Source organism: Podarcis gaigeae (genome assembly GCF_964106915.1).
Source record: "Podarcis gaigeae genome assembly, chromosome: 6".
Lineage (NCBI taxonomy): Eukaryota > Metazoa > Chordata > Lepidosauria > Squamata > Lacertidae > Podarcis > Podarcis gaigeae.
In genome coordinates, this window is record NC_139682.1 from 53165681 (window position 1) to 53191761 (window position 26081).

A 26081-nucleotide genomic window follows, 5' to 3' on the forward strand; every position below is an offset into this window, starting at 1 on the left:
CCCTGGCATTCAGGTAAGAACCCCAGGAGTATGCTGCTCAGGTCCAATCCCAAAATGGTATGATGTCTCTGGGTTGTAGTCAAACTAGTGCTACAACCATGTTCCACCGGCAGGAGGATTTCTGCTTCTGCAATCTAACTCTCTTCCTCTCTCCTTTCCCTGTATGCCCCCTAAAATGTATCCCCATGGTTCCCCCAACTCTCCAAAGCAGATAGGGGGTAGGTACAGGGTACACACACACAGGTAAAAGAGCGGAAGTTCCATTACACCAATGTAAATCCTTGCACTAATAGAACAAGTGAATTGGATGAGATGAGTGTCAATGTGGAGAATTATTAGCACAGGAAAAGATTAATCTGTCCAACTGTGTGCATAATGGAATGAAAGCCACACAATTTTTAACATTTCTGAACTGAGCCGGCTGCAAGCTTTGAACAGCAATAAACATCTTGTCAGCTTATGCTGCAAAGCATTTCCTTAATATAAAATTTGATTTTGAAAATAAAATGCCAATTACACCCCAAAACAAAGTGTTTTTATTTAAATTTGACATTCACAAATGCATGATAGGTGCAAAATTCTGTAGCTAAAACCAGCTTTAATTCATACAAGTTTTTCTGCAGTTCTAAAAGATATCCAATTTGCTTATAAGATGTCAGCAATTCAGCCAATATATATGGAAGGCCAGCTTAAAATAAATTATTCACACAACGCTCAACTAAAATATTTAGTGCAGTAGGCTAACACAAATTATAAAGAAAAAAAACCAAAGCAAAACTAAGAATCTTGGCAAATAATTCTGTTCAAAATTCTAAAAAAACCCACAAAACTGACTGGCTATTCCTATGCAGAAAAGCTTCTCCTAAGATAAGAAACACTGGAGGATATGAACATGGAATAGCTCAACTTTTCCTGGATAGTTTTAGTTCTCTTCACTGTAGCTAAAACACACAAAGGACAAGATCAATACAACCTTTCCAGCACCAAAGAAGCAGCTGTCTTAAATACTTCAGAGAAAAATAAACTGTCTCTTGCTCTTAATGCTGTGGAGTCCTTACTATTAAATCCTCTTTTTATATGACCACTCCAAACCAAATGTTTTAAGTCACACATTTGTTTTATAAATACACATCAGTTTCATTTCTGCCATCACAAGAGATGCTACAAACAAATTTTATTATTGTGTATTAATTCTCAACCAACATATTTTCAATCTTGGCTGAAGGGCAACAGGGATCACTTCAGTTTTCAGAGAATGCCTCATTTTCACTGGAAGCATTCCAAAAGTGTTAAAATAAGAAACTCAGTATTCACCCAAAGGCCTTCAGTACTGCAGCACTAAAGTGGCTATCCCAGTTTCGTTGGCATTCTTGAAGAAGCAGGTAAAAAAGTTAACCATAGCTATAACCATCTATGTGCTTCTTCCCAACACAGAATGCCACATCCCAATGCTGAGGATACTAAACATTGAACAGAAGCTTGGATTTAAGCTTGTGGCTCAAACCCATTTCCCTCCTTTATTTCCATATGTTTCTGGGAGAAGTTACATTAGCACTACTGCACGGGGCTGTGTGCTCCACAGCCTACAAAATATAGCAAAACACTTGCATTGTAAAACACAAGCAGCAAACCGTTAGCAACCTGAGCTAAAACAGTATTCCCTAGAATACATGATTTAGTTCTGCTTGGTATGTTACTGGTGTTATAGTCTTCACAGCCCCATGGATGTTCCTCTTAACATACGCAACTATTGCTCTAACCACAGTATTTGGTTTCTTCTTCAGAGAGAAGAAATTAGACCCAGTTCATGTTATCAGAGATGGGTGGAGACCTACTTTTTATCATCGGTCCCCACATCACACCAGCAAAATGGACCCATGTGAGTTTGCTGAATGATGTGGTTCTCTCCCACATGTGCCACACACACACTCAGGAGCTGGAAAATGCTTCTGTGGGAAGGAGCCATATACTGTAATTAAAACAACACACAAGTCTCTGTACAATTCGCTTGCTGCTGAGGCAACATGAAATGGGCTTTGGAAAGCTTTCTGCATGAGAGGCATCCTTTGAAGTGAGATGGTTTCCAAACATGTTTCCCTTCATGAAAACTGAGATGGTAGAGTTCCGGAGGACTATCACTTTAGTAGTTGAGCATCCAGCCAGCCATGAATATTCCAAAGTATTTGAATAGGATTCTCTATTATGGTAAATATACACCTCAAAGAAAAATTAAACAATTGTCAGTTATTTGCTTAAGAGTGGGGCTAGAAAAGAGCTTCCTTCCATATTAACCATACAAACTAATCTTCCAAAAATACCTTCAACAATTTGGCATACAATCATATTACATAGGTACAAATAAATACTAGTCAAGTTATTTTTATTGCTTCATTTAATTTGGTCAACAGTTTTATACAGAAAGTGGTTGATACTTGTCTGAGAGAGCACTGGTTTTCAGTAATCTTGAAATATTGTTCTACTTCACTGGGCAAGGTCAACTTGCCCAGGTAGGAAACTGGTAGTAAAAAATTAGAGAACCTATGAGAGAAATTTGGTTTTCAAGGCTTTTCATTATTGTAATGTTTTTGGAGGAATCGTTTCCATCTACTCTAGAGTAAACCAACATTATATCAGACCTCCATGTACACTAGTCTTCGGTTAACAGCGACCAGAGTGGCTGGGGCAACTCAGATAGGTGGCATATAGATAAAAGTATTATTATTATTGTCCATGGCATGCATATTCAGATGACTGTAAAGTCTGTACTTTGTTGTGTTACTTTGCTGATCAAATTAAAAGTGAAAAGGTAAAATCCTTTTAAAATATCAAAGAGTTCTTAAGTTTAAGCAAGGGAACTGTAAAAAGGACCAAGCTGCAGTATACATCAACAGACTCTTCACATTTGCACACACTTTTTAAAACAGCACATGTGGAGTCCCCAATCCAGATATGGACTGCGGTGCTGAATCAATGGGTTAATCTTTACTCTCTATGTGGTGATCCCAATGGAAATCCCTCCCACAAGCTATTTGCCCTATGAGTCAATTTCAGAAGGCAGGATTTTCATCACAACAATGATACTGGGAGCGGGGAGGGTTAACCCTCTTCTACTCATGTAACAGGGACGCAGGTGGCGCTGTGGTCTAAACCAAGAGCCTTGGGCTTGCTGATCAGATGGTTGGCGGTTCGAATCCCCGCGACGGGGAGAGCTCCCGTTGTTCAGTCCCAGCTCCTGCCAACCTAGCAGTTCAAAAGCATGTCAAAGTGCAAGTAGATAAATAGGTACTGCTCCGGCGAGAAGGTAAACAGCATTTCCGTGCGCTGCTCTGGCTCGCCAGAATCGGCTTAGACATGCTGGCCACATGACCTGGAAGCTGTCTGTGGACAAACGCCGGCTCCCTCGGCCTATAGAGTGAGATGAGCGCGCAACCCCAGAGTCGTCCGCGACTGGACCTAACGGTCAGGGATACCTTTACCTTTACTCATGCCACAAGGGACGCGGGTGGCGCTGTGGTCTAAACCACTGGACCTCTTGGGCTTGCCGATTGGAAGGTCGGTGGTTCGAATCCCCACTCTGGCACTCGTCACGCTCCTCCATACACCAATAGTGATTTAAGTCATGCAAGCCACATAACCTGGAAAGCTGTCTGTAGACAAATGCTGGTTCCCTCAGCCAGAAAGCGAGATGAGCGCCACAACCCCATAGTTGTCTTTGACTGGACTTAATCCATCCAGGGCTCCTTTACCATCCTTTTTTTTAACCTTTACACATGCCACATTGCCAACCTGGATCAGGACACCACACTGCTATTTAAAAACAACAACACTATGTACAAATGCAAAGATACACTCCATGTTTGGCCCCAAATATCCCCAACCTTTTCCTGGCTCACATAAATCAAGAAAGAAGTAAAATGAGAGTACAGGTAAGTCACAACCTATGCTTATTTTACTAATGCAATTATGGCTTTGCGCAGGTCGGTGGGGAAATAAATACATGGAGAGTGGCAGAATCCCAATCTTTATTTCCCCAACACACACCTGTGCAGAGCTGTGATTGTGGGATTATCCATTAGAGGCTTACAGGGTCCCAGAGCCCTCCTGCCTGGGCTAGCTCTTACTAGGGTTTGGAAGGGAGATGGGATGACTCTAGGACGCTGTCAGAGCCCTTGTACAACCTTCCCCAAGCCAGGCAAGCAGCCCTCCAACTTGCAGGGGCCCTGGTTCCAGGGGTTCCTGACCAGGAACATAACCCCCATGTAAAACAACCTCTGATTTGCTGAGATTTGTATTAAGGTGAGGAAATACAATTCAATAAATGTTAGCCAAAATAAGAGGGAAAGTCTACAGAAAGGCTAGTAACTGCACTTCTTCTAAAAGTTTTTAATACTAAACAATCCATATGAAATTGAATGGCAGAGGGAAAGAACTAGTTATTATTCTAACTCCCATGGTTCTGAGTATAAAATAAACAGGAACTTTATTTCATCTCATCTTCAGGGACAAAAGTCCTTCTGAGAGTCTGGTAGACAGGTATCTTAGTATCTGAAAGTTATCCATGGATTCCCATGCAACTATGGGAAAAGCAGATCCCCAAAGTGTGGTCCTAAGGAGAAACATGTATTTCCAGCCTTTGGGATCCTTATTACTTTTAATAGACTGCCAAGTTGACTCAGATGTAATTGATTCAATTTTAAATATTTACAAGGAAAAGAGCCCCCATCCTGTGAAGATAGATGCTTTTATTTTTTTATTCTAAAGTGCAGCTAATTTAAGGCAAATTTGAAATATAAAATACATGTCTGTCAATATATACACACATATTCTAATTTGAAGACAAGTGCTTCCCTTATAAGGGAAATAAAAACTTTGAGCTAAAATTCTTAGTGCAATTTAAGGTGCAGCCCAGTTATCCAAAACCATGGCAGAATATAATCCTCTAAGCCTCAATCCAGAGAAAATTTAGTTGCACCTATGTGCCCTCTACTTGTCAACAGAGTTTAGGCATTACCAAATAATCTCGGGATTAGAGGTTCAAAATTGAAAATCTGAGGAGTCTGTATCTCTTAAATTAAATCAAAAATTAGCTTTCCATATTTTCCAAAGAACACAAAATTAAAACGGTGTCAACATGTACACTAAGTTAGCTGCAAAGATTAGTATATAATTCAGAAAGTGCCAGATGTAGCTTTTAACTTATCAGTTTTTCTTGTATAGCTACTGTAGTCCTTCAATACTGTTATTTATATATGTAGAGATACTATAAACCTAAAGCCATCCTTAGTTCCAGTAAGGAATACTTCTCATCTCCATCTGTATCAAATTCTTTAAAGCTCTGGGAATCATACACTGCAGATCCAAACAGTTTTTGCAGGTCTTCATAGGATAGTTTGCCATCAGAGTCTTGGCTGATGGTCCTGAATAAATCCTGAAGGTCTGCAAGAAGGAACAAATAATTTTAAAGAACAGACAGTAGCTAAGAAGTATTAACACTTTCCTCCAGCAGCAGTAGCTTCTGCCACGAGACACACAAAATACACACTATATGGTCTGTAATATACATTCCGGTAGATAAAGAGCCTTTTTTTAAGCCAAGAACTACTAGCACTGGATCTCCACAATCCTCCTTCCCTTGCATGCCAACGTTGCTGCTTCTATTGCCATTTGTTTAAACCAGTTTCTCATTACTAATCAGGATATGAAACCAGGTTGTTAGTCAAAATTCACCCAGTTTCCCAGTTCAGAGCTAACAGGAAACTGTGGCTTAAACATAGCACAGCAGAATATTTTCTCAGCATGTAAGGTAAGGAGGGGGAGTGATAACAGGGGGTAAGTGAGGCATGACTCATTCTCAGATTGCTAGATGTGAATCAGCCCAAAAGAGAATCATTCTCTGTGGACATTTAAACAAAAGCAACATTGATTTGCTAAAATATTGGACCTCTCTCAACAGTTTGAACCAGAAACCTCAGATTTGCTTGAGAACATTACAAAGTAAATTGTACTTCTGCCAAATAAATCTTGGTCAGTGTTTCAGTTCACCCTGTATATCTTTTATACATCTTCACCACTGTTTTCTCTACTTTTGAACACTAATGGCTGAACAGCATGCAACTTGCAACTGCACAAATCTTTTAAAAATATTCAAACAGACAAGAATCTACCTCCCTTAGGTTCCCCATCTTTGCAGGCTTTTAAGCAGGCATAAATGTTTACCACTGCATTTTCCATAATCTTAAGGATTCAGACTGGCTGCAATTGTGATGCTATTCTTGAGCTACCCACTATGACCCCAAGGTCTTGTTCCTGGCCACCTACTGCCATTTCAGACTCTGTAAGTGCATAAAATTATCTTTTTACCCAGGCATGCATCGCTTTACACTTGCTTGCACTGAATTGATTTGCTATTTTACTGCACATTCACTCAGCTTGGAGAGGTCCTTTGGGATTGTTTATGCTACATTTGAAAAATGCTCTCTATGGTTCATTCATCTCCAACCACATGTGGTTACCTTCTATGTTGGATATTCCAGGTAATGACAAGTCTCTTGGGTGTCTATTCCCCTCAAAACTGCTGCCAACTGATCTTGAAGAAAGTCTTGGAAGCTTTGTAGGCTTTGATGTAGTGCTCTGGAGCTTTCCTCCTGTCAAGAAATTTTACAGTAGTTTTTGCTAACTATCTGGCAAGAGTAGGTGGAAGGCAATTATGCTTCAAAAACGGGGCTACATGAAGATGGTATCAAACATAATATGGCACTTTCAACACAGTAACATACCAGAGATGTCATTAGTGGAAAAATCAGTGCAGGTGGCAGCAACCTTTTTGGGCTAGCGGGCATCTATGAAATTTTGAAAAAGTGCCATCGGTGCCAGTCACAAAAGCATTTCCACATCCAAAAGAACAGACAAAGCAACAGGGCAAAGTGGTGCAAGCATGCCCCTCCCTCCCAGCCTATGGGGAAAGGCATCTACATCAGCTACCACTGCACTCTCATAAAGAAGCTCATTGCACCTCTCCCCTTGTTACAACTGGAGTGGGGTGTCCAATTCTGGCATCCAATGTAACATGGGTATCTTTAAAGGGAGCATGTTCAGTGTAGGAGAGATTGAGCCAGTGCAAACAGGAACTGAGCCAGAAGAGCAAACAGACACTCACGTATTGCAGATTTCAAAGAGTATATTTACTGGTGCTGGTGTCACACTGGTAACCCCAGACTTTAACATTTTATAGAAAGTATCTTCTAATGAGGCAGAGGGCTTTCCCCTTTGAACATGGAAAGGTAATGGCCCAGTCTTTTCCAACTTGCTTCTTCTTGTGCATTTTGAATGGAAAAGCACATTTCAAATGTATAACCTAGCCTTACTGATGTAGCACGTGTATTTCTATGCTAGAGTATTAACTCAATAAGGCAAAGAAAAATATTTTGACTGATCATTTACTGGGGACTTTGACATGATAGCTACCTTGCCTTTTCATTACAGCACAGTAAGAGTGATATACATGTATAAACGCTTACTTGAACGATCAAAGCAGTTCATATGCTGAAAGTTATGGAACTAATAAATTTGGAACTGAATTGTACATGCCTCAATTGTTTCTGTTAATAATGTGGTTCTGCTAATAGTTTTCCCTTCCAAAGTAAGCACTTATATTTTTACACTTCTTGTTATTTGTCTTTCCATAAAGGATAAGCTATGAGAGGCTTCGGTCAGAAGCTCGTACCTAGAGGCCAGCCATCAAACATATTTCCACTCCTTTCAGCAACCGGTTTGCTCATTTGTACAAGGAACTGTAGTGCAAATGACTCATGATTAAATTAGCTAAAGCAGCAGTATAGTAATTTAGTGCAGGAAGTGAAACTATATGCAACATTCACCTTTTTTCAATGCTTCAGATCGATCACTTTCTGGTTTGCTTGACAGAGCGTTGATCAGCTGCAGCTTCTCTCTTAACATAGATACCTGAGAATCCCCGTTTTCTATATTCTGTACAATACCAACAGAAATATTTCCATGAAAAAACACTGCCAATTTCAGACTAAGTTGTAATAAACTGAAAGATTCCACAGTTCAGAAGTCTAAGTACTTGATCTATAAGCATCATATCACCCATATATTCTGTAGAACCCCTGTGGCCTATTATGGTGGCCATAGGATTAGATAACATAATCTTCCTTAAGATGCTACAATACACTTTTTCCATAGACCAATAAGCCAAAATAAAATACTGTAATAATTTCACTTGCCCACTAACCTGACAAAACAAGAACATATTCAATAGGACTAGTTTAGTATAGCATTTTCTGTACGAGTGAGTACCTTATTTGTGAAAAATAAGATACTCTGCACCAACCAACCTCACCCAGCCAGCATTTAAAATGGCCATTTCATTTTATCAAAATCTGCATAACCTTGTTTATCCTTAGTAAGTTCTTATTACCTAGGAAGATCTTAGTGTGTCTCTCTGGTGTGCAACTTGTAGCTTGCTTTTAAGAGCAAGCCAGAGAGATCTCCAGCATATATATAGTTTTATACATTGCAGAGAATAGATTTCTTATATATTGCTAGAAATTTAAAGCTGTACCATTTTGCATATTTCCTTAGTTGGAATTTGTTAAAACACCTTCCTATCTTTATGGGTAAATTAGGGAAAACAGGAAAATAATGTGTAGTAATATGATATGGCTTGCTTTTAAACACTACTTTTGGTTTCCCTAGAATTACCTCCATGCCCTGTACCTTTTCAGTAGTAGTTTCATTCCTTGGTTCATTTTCTACTTTCACCGAGGTAGTTAAGTCGCTCACCTGCAAAAAGCAAAACCAAAAGAAAGGCTTAGGTTTGTGTCTTCTTCTAAAATATAGTTTACCCTTAAGCGATATAAGAAATGAACACCCTAGGACTAGCCAGTAATCACAAAGATATTAAAATGGAGCTGTGTGAGAAAGCATCAAGACCTATTATTTGAACAACTATACTGGAGAGAAAAGTTAATATACAAGGCTCACCAGGACATGCTGAGATCAATGGAAGCTCAGACAGTCCTAGTCTGCAACTAGCACAACCCAGTGGTTATTTAAGCAAAAAGAGAAAGAGAAGTACACTGGAGGTTGAAATAGCATATCAATAAGGCTGCCACTTAGCATGACTGTATAATAACTGTACAACAGGAACAAACATACAGCAGTGCTGCCAGAAAGGTGAAGTTGGGGATCCAATATACTGAACAACTAAAATCTAATGAGAGTTACACATTTTAGTGCCAATGTCCAATACAACCTGATCAATACAGCTTCTCCTAGCCTTCCTTCTACATTTGCCATCTTAGGTGGCAATTGTATTATACAGTTTTCAGTCCTGCATATGGCCAAGATTTCCAACTTCATTATTTGAGATTTCTAATCCCCTAAAAACATTAAAGTATACATTCAACTATTACACTTGCTCTAGATGTTTGCCATTTCACCATAGTACTTCCACTCCTGTGTTTAATTTTTTTAAAAAGAAGAGGATCACAGAAAAATATCATTTTGTCTAGTGCCCAGCCAAGTTGCCATTCTGATAGCCAGTTCCACCAGCTCCTTTTCTTTTCATCCCAATATGTCCCAAAATCTTGCAGAACATGGAAAGAAAAATGTTTTCGGTGAGAAAAAATGAAGTAGGCATGTAGAATCTGGCTTTGTCAACATTTCAGGCTACTTATTAACGTACAAGATTTTTCTAGGTGCAGAGTCTCAATGCATAGTCAGATGAGAGTAACTACACAAAATGCTGCAACAAATATTAATTGATTCAGGTAGGATCTTACTTGCAATGCAAGCACTACTACTGCATCCATACAAACTTGCAATCCAATGCATGTCGACTCAGAAACAACTCCCTCTGACATAAATGGGGCTTACTTCCCAAGAAGTGTGTAGGACTGCAGTTTTAACTTTGTAATAAAACTGAAGCATAGTTCTCATAGACATTAAGAGTATAGTGGATTTTACTGTTCAAATTATCAGTCAACAAAAGCTGTACAAGCAAATTAGAAATTCAAGGTGACCAAGATCCACAGTAACACAGAAAGCATCACTGAATATCCAACTGACAGCTCATATTGTTGCAGAAATTCATTAATTCAGTGCAAAGCTTGTGATAGAAGGAATCCAGATAACTAGAGAATGGCCTCTTTCACTATAGTTAGCATTTATAACTCCACACACCAAGCGTGAATTGCAATTTCTTTTTGGAAAGTGTGGCTTTCCCAGTATCGGTTCAACCACTATGCAGCACAACAAATCCATATAGACAGAAAACATAACTGTTTTGCAAAAATTCGTTTCTCAAACACCCACAATAGCTAGGCACTTACCATGCCAAGGGTCAGGTTTTCTCTTTTTTCCAGTTTATTCACTGTCATATAATTTTCTAATGAAGCAACTCTCGAACTTAGATTGCCAACTGTGGAGTCCATATTGAAAAGTTTTAAATCATTCTGTTTCTGGTACAACATTAGGGTAGAGTTTACCTCTTCTATAGAGGTATGTAGGTACTGGTTATCCTGTTCAACACAGAAAAAAATGTTCTTACACTATTATAGAAACAGCAATAACTGTTTATACTTATGCAATTGTTGTCATTCACCTGCAGCTTGACTCTATGCTGGCATAAATAAATCCCTAAATTCAGCAAAGAATATTCCCAAGAGTCATTGGATTGCAGCTCAAATGGGGTTTAGAGCCACTTGACAAATCCTTAAATGAAGGAGGTCTGTTAGTTCTTTGAAAGTTGAAAGCTGGGTTTCAGCAACTACCCTCTGTGAAAACAGGTATGCTAAATCTCACAGGCCTTATGTTCAGTTCTTTTAGTGCAAGCTGCCTTCAAAGAGTACAAAGCCTAACAGATCAAACAAAATAATTTGCCAACATGTTGTTTTAATACCACTGTGTTATTTAATATATTTTACTGATACCTTTATTTTATAATAAATACACTTTGCCAGTGTTTTGCAAGGAAGTTTGACAAGTGGGCATAGCAATTTACTACTCACTAATTAAGTACTTAACTAGGGCAAATGACTAACCACAAAGCTAGGAGATCTATTTCAAGAACTGCCATGTTGTTGGCTGTTTTAATATTGATGGTTTCTTTCAAAGAAATTGTATGTTTTTCCTTTTTAACAAGCAAAGAAAGACATATTGCTCAATTTTCAGAATTCACAGTTGGACAATAAATTAATTAAAATGAATTAAATTGCCTCAAAATAGTGTGTGAGAAAGCTTCTTAGTTCTCCAGAACTCCACATTGTGCTGGATGTTATGCAATACAAGGGATTGAGGGAAGAGACTATTACACAAATCACAACCTAAAATTAATATCCAGCTTCTTATTATGAAGACTGTCATATTCTCTTTTATTTCTGCTCTCTGCCTAGGAAACTGAATTTCACTAATGGTTAGACACAGACCTGGGCGAAAGATTCCTGCTTTGCAGGGGGTTGGACTAGATCAGTGATGGCCAAACTTGGCCCTCCAGCTATTTCGGGACTACAACTCCCATCATCCCTAGCTAACGGACCAGTGGTCATGGATGATGGGAACTGTAGTCCCAAAACAGCTGGAGGGCCAAGTTTGGCCATCACTGGACTAGATGATCCTTATGGTTCCTTCCAACTCAATAATTCTATGAAGTTCTATTCAGTATAGATCCTGTGAAATTAATGACCACGACACCAATTTCAATCAGTCTACTCCAGGGGTCAGCAACCTTCTTCAGCCGTGGGCCAGTCCACCGTCCCTCAGAGAATGTGGTGGGCCGGACTATATTTTGGGGAAAAAAATATTGAACCAATTCCTATGCCCCATAAATAACCCAGAGATGAATTTTAAATAAAAGCACACATTCTACTCATGTAAAAACACGCTGATTCCCGGACCACCCATGGGCCTGACTGAGAAGCCCACGGGCCTTAGGTTGCCTACCCCTGGTCTACTCCGAGTATAACTAATCTTAAATATCAACCCATGTTTCCTTAAAATAGAGGCTGACAGTTTCTTCTTTGTCCCAGAATCCTAGTTTAAAATAGTTTTACAGAAATCTTGAAATACTGATTTGCAAAGCATCTAAAGCAGCAACAAACTGTACCTGTTTACAACTGTCTGTCAGATTCTTCTCACTTATTTGGGGGGTTGGAGAGGAGGGAAATGAAGGCAGCTGCTTTCCTCTAACATCTTCTGCGAGTTCACTCTAATAAAAGTAGTAAAAATGATTTTTTGAAACCAGTTATTTAAACTTTGAACATGGGAACCAAGCTTTCACAAGCACAAAACTAGGAAGACAGAGGGTAGCAGACTGTGATATACACAAATATACTGGTGCTCCATGTAAATGTATTTAAGAGATTCAAAATAAATAAACAAGTGCAATATGACAAGTTTTGTATGGATGGAAAGAAGTTAGGAAACATGAGAGATATGTGATGCTCCCTCAGCATGCGATTACTCAAAAGGTTCTTGTTATAATTAAAGTCACATTTACTTGCTTTACTTGCTTTAAGAAATAGTACAAAGAGCATATGAAGAGGGTGGATCAGGAAAGTCCATTGAGGCTAGACACCCAATCCCCTATTAACTGGGCATTAATCATTAACTTATTTACATCCTCAAAGATGACCAATATTTACAAATTTGTTTATAGTATCTAGGAATCTGAAAGACTTAAGCTTCTCATCCCTGTTAAACTTTAACATGGAGTTCTGCAACAATAAACTGGAGAATACAGATTTTCATCCAAAACATTGATTGCCTTTAAAAAGACATTTTTTTACTGTCAAATGACATAGCCAAAATGAAGTTCATATGGGAATTATCACAGAATGAACTACTATCAGATTAATACAAGTCCTTACCATCTCATTTTGGAGTGTCTCTATAGTTTTCTTATGTTCTTCAATTGCTGCCTGCATACTCTCAACATCATGATGAACACTAGTTACAGTGCTACCTATAGTAGCAACACTCTGGGGAAAAAAACCCAATCATAATCTTGTAGTATCAGTAGTATATTAAAAAGTGTGAGACTCAAATGTATTAATTCCAGAAGAGTAGCTAATAAATAATAATAACCACCACACTTCACATAAGATCCCAAGGCAGGTTACATTTAGAAACTTGTAATATAATACAACAATGCAAACACGAACCCCAACCCAAAATACCAAGCAATACAATACAAACAACCCATATAACCTTACAAAAAACCACATGCGAGAGTCATACTGAACAAACTGCGCACATCCTGACATTATGCAATGTGACCCAGTGCAGCAGTATCATTTCCCACCTACATACTTCCTACAAGTGATTAACACCATTGTACACTGATAGGAGTGGTTCAAAAAACTCTGATTCAAAATACTTTTGTAGCTTGCAGAATTTGATAAACACAATATACTTGGTGTAGTACATACTTTCTGAAGCTCTTCTACTGTGACAGGAAGATTAATCAAATCAGAAGCAGATTTAATGTTCGTTTTGAGGTGATTTACAGCTGACATCAACAAAGAAATCTAAAACGAGAGGAAGATGTTATTTCATTCTCTCTCAGAGCAGAGGTTACAGATAAATCATTTAAACATAAATGGCACAGCATCTAATACTGGGAAGCCTCCTGAGTCTGCACTACATACAACTAGGCACAACCATGGTAACACTTTGCTCAGAATCTACTGGTGGATTCGTCAGTATCAACCTACTGATTAAGCAGGTTGCTAGCTCACTGCTAACTTCTAAGCACCATTAACTCTTCTATATTTTAAATGGCTTAGATTATAACTTGAATGGTCATTTACTTTACCTGTTTGCTTATTTCAGTGATGTTTACCCATATTTTGCTTAATCCCGCATCTCCATTCTCAATCTTTTCCAGTTCCTTTTGTTTATTAAGCAGATCTTCAGTCAGTCTAGGAATTTCTTGGAATGAGGTTTTTTGATTAGACTCCACTAAAACACAAAGTCAGAAGCAATAGTTATCCATCAACACGAAGATCTGAGAACACAAGCATGAATTCTTTAATAGGTATGCCTTCATTGCTTTGTAATTTGGGACTGAATTCTAAACATATTAGAATTGATTTTAGCCAAGCTTCCACACTGTGCATTTAGGAACAAAGAGTAAGCTAAACAAAGTTGTAGATTAACAGACATATGTGAAAGACATCATAAAATGTATTGCAGGAACCACCTTCCTGTAATCTGTGTCTGCTCTTAAGAGAGAGAAGTTGAATTAAATAGGCAGTTTATTATTGTCAAGGAAATGAGTTACATACACTAATGACTAAATAACCATTGGAATTATTTTGATGAACAGACAATATGATGCTAAGGTACTATTAGTAATCTTTATTGAATTCCATTTTTACTCAATCATTGTTATGTCCTTACGGCTTCAGCTGTGTCATATGCTTCAGCAACATAACAAGAAAAAAGCAATACCCAAGCTGCTTGTACATTTGTTTATTATTAATTGCATTCACACCCCACCTTTCCAAGGTGGCATATATAGTCCCTCCCCAATTTTTATCCTCACAACAACCCTGTGTGGTAGGTTATGCTGAGAGACTGACTGGCCCAAGATCACCCAGTGATTCAAACTCTTTTGTCTCCCAGGTTCTACTCCAACACACTAACCACTATACCATACTGGCTGTTGGAAGAGCACAACGCTGAATGAAGTGTATATACAATATAACTTCTTTCTTTCAAGTTTCAAATATGATTACGAGCATGCTCTCCTTAGTAATTTTCTTTCATAACAGAGTTACGCCATTAAACTTAACAGTCTGTTGATATCTAGAAACATAGCTTTATTCAAGAATATTTTTATTATATTTTTTCATAAATATGTGTACTATCAGTGTTTCATTAAAAAAAATCAAGGCAGCTTACAACTGACAAAATCTAAAACTAGCAGTTATCACATTTACTTTTTTTCTTAATTGCCTGCATAAGCCTAGTGACATAAAAAGTGTTCAGCAAAAGTTTAAAGACTAAAGCAGATGTCTGCTGAATCTCAACCAGAACAGCATTTTGCAGGACTGGGTCAATGATGCTGAAAGCTTGCTTTACTGGCTACATAATTTGAACCTCAGTGACTCAAAGGATAACCAGCAATGCTCCTACAGATCATATAACTGATTGAGCTAGGATATAAGGTAGTCATTAAAGTACCTTGGACTTAAGTTGTCCAGAGCTTTGTAGATTAATACAACAACCTTAGATTGATGGACCTTGGACCTAGCTAGGTAAAATGAAATAAAATTGAATTCTGAATGCCAGTCAAAACTTACAAGATTGGATAGAACTATTTAAAGCTTTTAGAACGAACACCAGAGAGCTCTTTTAAGTACACTGTGTTTTTAATTTTTTTCTTAGTAGAGAATTCAGTTCTTAAAAGCGACAAATACAGCTGAGAAATGCAGTAATTGCTCAGCCCATATGAAAAACTGTCATATTCAACACAGTACATTTTCAAGACAGTTCATTAACAGACATAAAACCAAGTAACCTATTTGACGAATGAATAGCGCTTTGAAGATTAAGCTCTAAAGCTGATGGGTGACCTGAAAGTGTCATAATAAAAAACAAGATAGTATTTCACCACTGCCGTTAGTGGTTTTCCTCCTGGAAACACGCCAATTAATTGTGAAATCCTCTCCCCTACAGAGTTGGGTCAACAGCAAAAGTGGTTTGTTATATGCCAGCATATAGTCTCACAAATCACCTGGACCAAGTATCCAGGTATGTATATAAATTATACCAAAAAGGCAAATTATAGTTGCTGTGATGATCAATACATGTATGTATACCTTCCAAGATTAACAGATCACAAAAGGAGGATCAGAAGTGTGTTTTGGAGTTTATGGTGAAGAAATGCTTGGTTACAAATGAACTGGTAGTTTGTTTATCTTTCACAGCTATATAGTGTCAACAGCTTTGAAGAAAATCACTTCCTCCTAAACAATTCCCTTCACCTCATGGTATTAACCTTCCTTGGAATTTCTGTATGATAATTTCTATCTCATACTTCTAGTAAAATTAGCAAGGCACCAAATCAATATGGATCTTTCCTGTTCACAATCACCATCAGATGACACAGAGATGTGAACTTGTCTACCCACTGCCACCCACAAGACAAAGCAGCTGCAATTTTTCAGGATACTTTAGCAACTCCGCCTTTGAAAATATTCTTGAATACTTGAATTTTTTTAACACATTCACCAAGGATCACAGAGATCTAATTACATGATTGGTAAGCATTAAATAGTTCAAATAAGACATATGCCAATAAATATGGCTTCTGCGTTTTAAAAATACACGTATGGCCTTGTGTTTTTAATCACCTGTGGCTTATAGAGGATGGCAACAGAGTTATAGTATTTTGTACACAAATGACCATTTGTCAGCATGTTTGCTTCATATTAAAACAGACTATAAATAGAGTGTTTTTGGCAATTACCAGCTATATAAGACTTTGTCCCATATCCCACAAGTTATTATAAAGAAAGGGAATATCAAAGATCAGTACTTACTGGTTCGAAACCGCTCCTTTAATTCATCCAGGTCTTCCTTGAGAGCAACCTGCATCCATACCAAGCCAACACAAGCTACCACACAAGCAGCCAAAATGACAAAAGCACATAATGGGTAGCAAAGCTTGCAGCATCGCAGGTAGTCACCCCTAAATGAATAAATAAATGGTTCAGCTACATCACAATGGCCAAATATCACACAAAATTGGCACTTACATTGTATTCAATATTAATGCAATATATTACTCTCTCACAATTCAATCCAATGCAAAACAGCTAGATAAATTCAAAACTAGTTTATTATTCAAGGGCCTTCACCTAAATCCCTTGACCAGAGGTTTTTATTAATTCTTGACTGTAGGAATTCCATTAATTATTCAGTATCTAGTAATCCAAGTTCTTGCTGATATTTTACCTTTTTTGATACAAATGTTCAAGGAAGAGCACTTGTCATGATGTTCTGGATTAGTATCCTAATCCAACAATGGAAACATTGGCAAAAGGGTACTTGCACAGAATAGCACGGGATCAGAATATCTAGCACTCTGTACATTTCCCTGGTCTTAACGTTAATTACAAATTACTACAACCAGCTTTTTTTTTGGGGGGGGGGTTTATAATCAAATTTGAAGTACTGTAAGAACTATTTCTGATTTAATAAGCTTGAAGGAATTTGACCTTTTTTCACAATGCCCACAAAGCAGAATTTAGGGATAAGTCTTATTAGAACTGGTGCAGGAAACCTTTGGCCTTCCAGATGTTGCTGAACTACAACTACTGTCATGCTTGCTGGGGCTGACAGGAGTTGTAGTTCAACCACATTTAAAAGGGCCAAAGGTTCCCCACATCTGTATTGAGGATTCCTTCTTCCAGAACTCAAACAGAATCTTGTTTTACAACAAACTGCGCTGAAGACTTAATACATCAGATTGCCATTGACCAGTAGAAAGTACACCAAAGACCACAGGAAAGGCAGAGGTATAGATCAATCAAGATCAAATGTATTAGAGCATGGTTATGAGACCCAAAGCTATATTCAGGAGATTTATATTTGGTATGCTCTGGTCCGTGGGGTCATAACGACTAAACAACAAGCTGAGCAGAACAGTCCCTGGGTTCCTTCAGGAAGAAGCATGGGATATAAATTGAATAAATGAAATAAACAAAATGACAATAACCAAGCAAAAAGAATGGCACAAATTGTCCCACCCACACACCTGGGCTTAGTGCAAGAGCAACAAGTTATACCAGAAACACACCCAGCTATTCATGTCGCAGACAGCTTCCCTCTCAGAACAAAAACTCACTGTTTGTGTTAACAATCTGCTCCAGATCCTCAGTAGCCTTAACTCACTTTCAACCCCAGCACACCCAAATGCTACCCACCCAGTCACCAACTTTCCAACTCAGCTGCAATCATGTCAACCTTACACTCCCAACGCCCCAACCCCTTTCCTCCCAGCATACTCCCGATGGAGCTAGTCACGTATCAACTCTTCCACATGCACCTTCATCCCTACCCACCCACTCTGGAGCCCCAAATCCCGCACGGGGCAGCCCCGCGCCCAATAATACATCGTATCTAAAATTATATTTCACACTCCTCTGGTCCTGCCCGAGCCATGCCTGCCTCTCCACGGACCGAGGTCCCTCGCCCCCTCCTCCCCAAGCGCAGCCCCTCCCTGCTTCTCTTGCGGGCCTCACTTGGCAAAGCGGGAGCGGGCGCCTGGGAGCCCGAAGCCGTCCCCGAACTCCGGGCCGGAAGAGCTGCTGCTGCTGCTCTCGGCGGACTCGGTGCGGAGGAGCCGGTGGCCCGAGGCGGAGCCTTTCCTCGAGTGTCTCTTCTTGCGCCCGCCGCCGCCGCCGCCGCCGCCGCTCCCGCTTCCCCGGTCCCCATTCCCGCCGCCCAGTCCGATGAGCGCGTTGAGCTCCTTGCGCTTCTTCATCCTTTTCTGCTGGGCCGGGGCAGGAGCCGGGGAAGCCGGGCAGCAGCGCAACCCGGGAGGGGCTCCCAACTCCGGACCACGGCTCGCCAGCTTCAGCGTCTCGGAGGTTTCCCCGACCGCCCTGGAGCAGCCTCAGCGGGGCTGGCGCGGCGCCCTCAGACGCCGGCGGTGCCGTTGCTGCTCTTTCTTATCGGCTGCTCCTCCCGCCACAACCGCCCGACCCATGGCAGCTGAGCGGGCGCAGCTTCCTCCTCGCCCTCAGCGCCCGCAGGTCAACACGAGGCGCTGCCATTGGCTGGAAAAGGTTGAGGAAGCTGGCTGGACGACATTGCTCTGGCGCCTACCAGCATCGGCCGCTCCTATTGGACAAAAGGGCAACTCATCTTCGCCTGTCACGCCTCTCTCAACCGTAGATGTATTCGGGGATTCTCATTGGCTGCTGAGCCAGTTAATGCCAGCCCACAGCGAGAACGTACGGAAATTATTAAAGGGCAAGTGCTGTATATAGCTTTGGGGTATTAGGTCAGTTTTAAGTACAGTAATGACCGAAACGTACTGAGCAGCTTCCGATCGGAAAATGAGACGGTCATTGACCAAGATGCACTTGGGGCTCAGACTCGGTCTCCTTGAATCTCACTGGAGCAGATGCTTCTCATAGTCTTTTGTTCTCATGTTCTGTTCTATTTAAGCAACCACCTGAGAAAGTTGAGAATAAATCTGAGCTAACAATAATAGCCCTGTTCCTCTAATATATCTCCATAGAAAAATAGTCACTGATGGTAATTTCACCTAGATGATCTAGGAAACATAGTTTGGAAGGGTTAGAAAATAAAAAAGTGGGCACCATGCACAAGTTAGCATAAGTCTGTAGAAACAATTTTCAAAAATCACCAGCGATGCTTTTATGAAGAACAGCACCTACATCCATAAAGGGCATGCCAAATTATAAATCTTTCAATAATAGCCAGTGTAATGTAATATAACATTGTTATAAGAGACTAGGTTGTAAAATATATACCCACATCTTCAGGAGACTGTCCTCTACAAGATGGCATTGAACTGAGTCCAATACTTTGTGGGACACAATATGCTGCAAATAGTAATCAAAACATATAGTGATTAAGCAGCCAGGGGTGTACACCCTAAAATAATCTTTGGGCCACTACAAATCTTTGGTCCACACCTCCATAAGAGAATCCCCTGCTATACAGCATTGAATTGCATCTGGTCCAATGCTTTGAGAGTAGAACATTATCAAGCATGATGCCCTTGTGCCAATAACCAGAATATGCAGACCAGAATCAGAAACTGCTGGTAAGCAACTGAAAATAATTTTTGGGCTATCACAAATTATTTACCCACACACCAGTGTGGTGGGGTGGCATCACTCATCTGATCTCCCGGCTGTTGAGTCACTGCTGCTTATCTGAGGAGGAGAGGATGGAGCAGCAGGGAGGTCAATGCAATGCAAACATACCAGCCAGACCACCAGATTCCTAGCCACCTCTCCCTCTCCTGCCTGGTAAACAGTGGCAACTCAGCTGTCAGACATTTAGGTGAGTGCCACCACCTCACCATGCTGTCAGCTGCTACCATACGTTGTGAAGAGTGTCTTCTGCAAGTTGACAGTAAACTGTGGGGTCAGCATTTTGTTTGGGAATCTATGCCAGTAATAACCAAAATATGTAAGAAGAAAAGAAAACTAAACCAGTTCCTTATTTGTGTTTCCCTCTTTGGCTGTCATTGGCCAAGCATTGACGATGATGCAACTCAATGCCATCTCATTGACAGGGGCGCCGACTTATAAAAAATATTGGGGGGGCCCATACTGGGGTCCTGCCCCGGGAAGTTTTATAAGATCTGCTCCCGGCCCGTTGCTGCTGCTGCCGCCCGCCTCGTGGCCTCCTCGCCAGCTGAGGGAGGGAGAGAGACCGAGAAGGAGAGAGATGCGTGGTGGGCAAGGCAAGTGCCCGCCGCGCCTCGCCTCCCACCGCCCCTCGTGCCGGCCGCCCCCTCCCCTCCCTTCCCCGCGCGCACACGCTCGCTCGCCCTCCTCACCCCAGCTCTTGGCCGTTCGCCCCAGGAACTCGCCGCTGTTGGGGTTGTAGATGAACCTCCGCCACTCGGCCATAGACTGGCTGAAGGGCTTCTCCTCCTCCTTGGCCATAGCGAGAGAGAGAGAGAGAGAGAGAGAGAGAGGCTGGAAAGAGAGAGGGAGCTCGGCGGTTCGCGGGCGGCGGTTTTTCCCCTGCCGAAACAACAGCGGCTCCTCAGAACCGCTAAGTAACTCTCCCTCAGGCGCCCGGCGGGAGAGCAGAAGAGAGGAAAAGGAAAGAGGGGCTGGGCCAGTCGCACGCACCGAGCAAAACTACTCGCGCCGCCTCTTTTACTACCGTAATAATTATTTGTTTTAACTCATTACTGAATGTATTTTAAAAGGTAACTATCATCAAACAAGGAAAATAAAAAATACCAACATAATTTTGTGATTTTACAAAGCATAATATAACTACCGTATTTTTCGCTCTATAACACGCACCTGACCATAACACGCACATCGTTTTTAGAGGAGGAAAACAAGGGGAAAAAACATTCTGAATGAAACAGTGGATGTATCATTTTTGTGCTTCATGCTGTGGCCACAGACATGTGATCTGATGGTGAATTTGGGGTGACCCAATGCAAAAATCCTGAGGATCCATGTGGATCCATGTTTTCTAACCACGTTTTTGCACCATTGCAGCCCCAGGCAACAGTGGGTGCGTGATTTTGGGGGGGCAGGCTGTAGCCATGGACATGCTATGTGCTCTGATGGTGAATTTGGGCTGACCCAATGCAAAGATCCTGAGGATCCATGTGGATCCATGTTTTGTAACCATGTTTTTGCACCATTGCAGCCCCAGGCAACAGTGGGTGCGTGATTTTGGGGGGGCAGGCTGTAGCCATGGACATGCTATGTGCTCTGATGGTGAATTTGGGCTGACCCAATGCAAAGATCCTGAGGATCCATGTGGATCCATGTTTTGTAACCACGTTTTTGCACCACTGCAGCCCCAGGCAACAGTGGGTGCGTGATTTTTGGAGGGCAGGCTGTAGCCATGGACATGCTATGTGCTCTGATGGTGAATTTGGGCTGACCCAATGCAAAGATCCTGAGGATCCATGTGGATCCATGTTTTGTAACCACGTTTTTGCACCATTGCAGCCCCAGGCAACAGTGGGTGCGTGATTTTGGGGGGGCAGGCTGTAGCCATGGACATGCTATGTGCTCTGATGGTGAATGTGGGCTGACCCAATGCAAAGATCCTGAGGATCCATGTGGATCCATGTTTTGTAACCACGTTTTTGCACCATTGCAGCCCCAGGGAACAGTGGGTGCATGATTTTGGGGGGGCAGGCTGTAGCCATGGACATGCTATGTGCTCTGATGGTGAATTTGGGCTGACCCAATGCAAAGATTCTGAGGATCCATGTGGATCCATGCTTTTTAACCACATTTTTGCACCATTGCAGCCCCAGGCAACAGTGAGTGCGTGATTTTGGGGGGGCAGGCTGTAGCCATGGACATGCTATGTGATCTGATGGTGAATTTGGGCTGACCCAATGCAAAGATCCTGAGGATCCATGTGGATCCATGTTTTGTAACCATGTTTTTGCACCATTGCAGCCCCAGGCAACAGTGGGTGCGTGATTTGGGGGGGGCAGGCTGTAGCCATGGACATGCTATGTGCTCTGATGGTGAATTTGGGCTGACCCAATGCAAAGATCCTGAGGATCCATGTGGATCCATGCTTTTTAACCACATTTTAAGTGGGGAGGGAAGGAAAAATACAGAAGGGACACGGAGCAGGAGAGGGGTGTGCAGAGAAGCAGCTGGCTAAGAATGCAGGAGAGGGGTATAACAGGAGGAGGGAGGAAAGGAAGGCAAAAGTTTTCCCTCACCTACCCACCCAAGTCAGCCAGCTCGCGCGCTCTCTCTCGCTCTCTCTCTCTCCCTCCTGCACGGAGCACAGAGACACACTCTGCTTTCCCTCTGCCTGGAGGGGAGGGGCTTTCCCTGCTCTTTGTTCCGTTTGAGCAAACACAGCAAGGAAACAGAGCAGGGTGGGCAGTAAGACCCTGAGGCAGAATGCCGGAAAAATACGGTAATAATTTTCTTAAATTATTGGGGGGGCGGAGCCCCCCCAAACGAATTTTTGAGGGGGCTCGGGCCCCCTCAGGCCCCATGGAGTCGGCGCCTATGCTCATTGATGATTCTATCCTGGAGGTGCAGGTGTATCATTGAGGTATCATTTACATCTACATCACCTGTTCATCTTTTTGGCTATTAAATACTGTATCATCCTCATCATTATATTATCTTGCTGCCACAAGATGTGGTGTCGATGGCTACTCACTTAGACAGTTTTAAACGGGGATTAGGCAAATTCATGGATATAGACTCTATCCAGGGCTTCTGATTACTGATAGCTGTATACTGCCTCCAGCATCATATAAAGCATGTATCTAAAACCCAGCCGACAGTTTTTGCGAAACAGGATGCTGCAATGGGCGGGCCTTTGGATTCTGGATGAATACTTTCATGACCGAGGACAGCGGCAACAATATAAGTGACGTAGGTTTTTTGGGTGGGTTTTAATGCAACCACGGAGGCTGCAATCTGCCTCAGAAGCTCCAAGCGTGGCAGCAGCAGCAGCAGTTGCAACGCTTTTTAACCCTTTCCCTGCAGACACAGCCCCGCGCCCACGCCGCAGAAAGCTGCTCCTATCTCTCCGATCGCCCAGGTTCCCAGAGGCCTCCGTTGCTTCTTCCTTTCTGATGGCGACCCGGTAGGTTGGGCAATTGCCCCGAGGAGTTAATCATCCATAATATGCAGGAAGCGCCGCCTTCGTCTGTCCGTGGGAGGCACATTGATCGAGGCCGCGTCCTGCTCTGAAGCCCACTTGGTCCACGCCTTCCTGCTGCTGCAATGGATCTGTCGCGGATTTGGCACTTGGTGATTGTCTTTTGCCTAACGTGCGTGCTGGTCAAAGTCATCCAGTTGCATCGCCGGAGGCAGGAGCTACTGAAGGTTTTGAGCTGTTTCCCGGGGCCCCCCACCCACTGGCTATATGGGCACATCTCTGAGGTAGGCGAAAAGAGAGGAGACTTATTGTGCATGGGAGAAAAGCAGCTTCAAATCCGGACGCCGCCGCAGCGCACAAAGCATCGCGAGGTGGGGTGGGGGTGAGGGACGGGTCCAGCATCATCCGGAGCGCCTGACACACTCTTCTGAATCCTCCACCCAGGGCCACCCGTCCCAGGGGCGTGTGAGTGCCCGTAAAAACTCGCCTACTACGGTACAAAGGTGACATTTACTTTCATTACTGTGCCCATTCCCAGCTTTGCCCACAAGGAAATGTGGCTGAAAAAGTTTCCCCATCCCCGATCCAAAGAGGTGTTGCTTGTAGCTGAGTAAAATTCAAAACTATTAAGAGACATTATTATTAATGGATTGTATCATTTATTAATAAATAAAAACATGCATTAATTACCAGTATGTGCTTTGATTAAACAACTATCTGACTTTTAGAAGACATCTGAATGCAGCCCTGTTTAGGAAGGTTTTATCACTTTTTATTTACTATTATTATTATTATTCTCTTGGGAGCCACCCAGATGGGCGGGGTATAAATAATAAATTGTTATTAAGTTAACAGAAGCAATTAGAACAAGGAAGATGCCTTTATATGGGGTCAGACCACTGGCCCATGGAGCTCGGATTGGTAGCAACTCAGCCTGGAGGAAAAGGTTACATTGTAAATTTCTGAAGTATGAGGCCAAACCTCTGAATCAGAAAGGCAGCAGACCTTTGACACTGCCTTTAGGTCTGGTGACCTGAAAACACAATGACTTGTTTTTCTAGATTGGCCAATGTCACCTTGCATGAACCTTAGGTGGCATTCAAGTGAGTTCTACTCAGACTAGAACCATTGAAATTAATGTTGATGATTAAGTTAGTTTGATAAATTTCAGTGAGTCTACTTTGATTAAGGCTTAGTTTAATACCGCCCCTTGAGCCATTTACATTAACAGGCACAGCTACAGCCACAGCCACATTTTGCGGCATGGAGTTTGTCTTCCCACACTTCTCTGATCAGAGATTGGGATAAAGTTCTGCTCAGATGAAGCAGACCAGAGACAATATATTGTTAAAGTTTGTGGTGTGCCTGGGCTCCCCTTCTAATTCCTGGACCCCCTTCTCATTTCTGGGTGCCAGATGCCAAATTTAGCAATGTCAAAATATAGGCCAAACCAGTTTTTCTGTGTTCAGGAAATAGCCTGGAGAATTAAGTCCATGGGTCTTGTTGTGGTTTATATATTTTCTGTTCTGTTTTGTTATGTTTATTCTTCCATGTTCATGTTCCCCTTGTGCAGTTACACAATCTCCAACACATATAAAATGCTTTTTCTTTACCAACCTAGTGAAGACATTTTTTTCCCCTTTCAGTAGGCATTTTAATTGAAATTTTATTTTATAGTTTAGTTTTATAGTTAAAATTCCAGGTTTATTCCTTCTCCCGTATTGTGCTGGATCCTAGTTCTATCACCCTCAAGCATAATTTAGATTGAATGTTTGTTCTGATCCCTTCAGGAAAATATTCCACCTTCACCTCCTTCTTTGCTCTCTTAATTTGTTGCAGCTCTTACCTGTTTCCAAGGTTTTCCGGAAGGTAGAAAACTGGAGCCTTCTTTATCCATTTGCCTTTCCTTTGTGGTTTGGGAAATTCTCTGCCTGTGTAACTATTACACACCCTGATTATGCAAAACCATTACTCGCAAGAGCAGGTAAAAAAAAGGGGGGCATTGATATCTGGTTGATTGGGTACATGTGCATTGTTGACATCCTAGTTATTCTGATACAACAAGTTGCAGATGCCAATGATAAGTTCCAGTTATCCACAGTGGGGAAAGGGGAAGTCACAGATGCTATATTATCCACCAGATTTGCATGGTGTTCCATGTTGCCCGTAAGTAAATCTGACCTATGCAGCAGAAAAACCAGGTTTCCCCAAAGGAGTGGAATGGAATATCAGGAGTTGGGGAGCTGATGGTTGCTGTATCTGGCTTTTGGTAACCCACACACACATAGCGGGAGACCCTTGTAGGACTTCTCAATGAAGGGGGCATGGTTGTAGTCAGGATTTATTTTATGGGGGGCAGCCGGGGGGGCAGAACCAAGTTATCTGTGACACAATTGGTCAGTTAGTTATTTTTACTTATTTACTCCCCCACCCGCCCGGCTACACCCCGGATAAAGATAGGCTAGGAGGATTGGCTGTTTCCAGCAGACATTTAAATCAGCGCAATAATGCACAACAGCATTTAGTTGCTAGCTTATTCAATTAGAATTGCAAAAGATCTGCCTGTGTTCCTATCTAGATGGACGTGCAATATCCTGTGCAATTCTTTCACATGTACCATCATCCTGAATCCTGTGGGAACTGGTTCGCTACATTGGTAAATGCACCACTCACAGCTTTATGGTCTCGTCTCTAAATACAGGTGCTATGTTAGTACTTAG

General features: G+C 41.6%; 2 protein-coding genes across 3 annotated transcripts in view; one reads left to right on the forward strand and one right to left on the reverse strand.

Annotated features, from left to right (window-relative positions):
• Positions 1–513: 513 nt before the first annotated feature.
• EFCAB14 (EF-hand calcium binding domain 14) lies at positions 514–18880 on the reverse strand. Of its 2 annotated transcripts, none has more exons than XM_083742455.1 (11): positions 18276–18880; positions 16572–16720; positions 13838–13983; positions 13452–13550; positions 12891–13001; positions 12128–12229; positions 10356–10544; positions 8740–8805; positions 7878–7986; positions 6513–6644; positions 514–5436 (listed from the first exon to the last, which is right to left on the reverse strand). In XM_083742455.1, exons 1-11 carry the CDS (start codon positions 18515–18517, stop codon positions 5261–5263), a joined length of 1521 nt encoding a protein of 506 aa, XP_083598581.1. In that variant the 5' UTR covers positions 18518–18880; the 3' UTR covers positions 514–5260. The 2 variants fall into 2 exon arrangements, with proteins under 2 accessions (XP_083598581.1, XP_083598580.1); XM_083742454.1 differs by having other exon boundaries at positions 8725–8805; positions 18276–18809.
• Positions 18881–23384: 4504 nt separating this feature from the next.
• LOC310847726 (uncharacterized protein) overlaps positions 23385–26081 on the forward strand; it is a 46523-nt gene continuing 43826 nt past the window's right edge. Inside the window, exons 1-2 of the mRNA XM_083745785.1 lie at positions 23385–23645; positions 25201–25345. Coding sequence (XP_083601911.1) covers positions 23487–23645; positions 25201–25345 — 304 coding nt within the window. The 5' untranslated portion in view covers positions 23385–23486. The remainder of the gene's footprint in view (positions 23646–25200; positions 25346–26081) is intronic.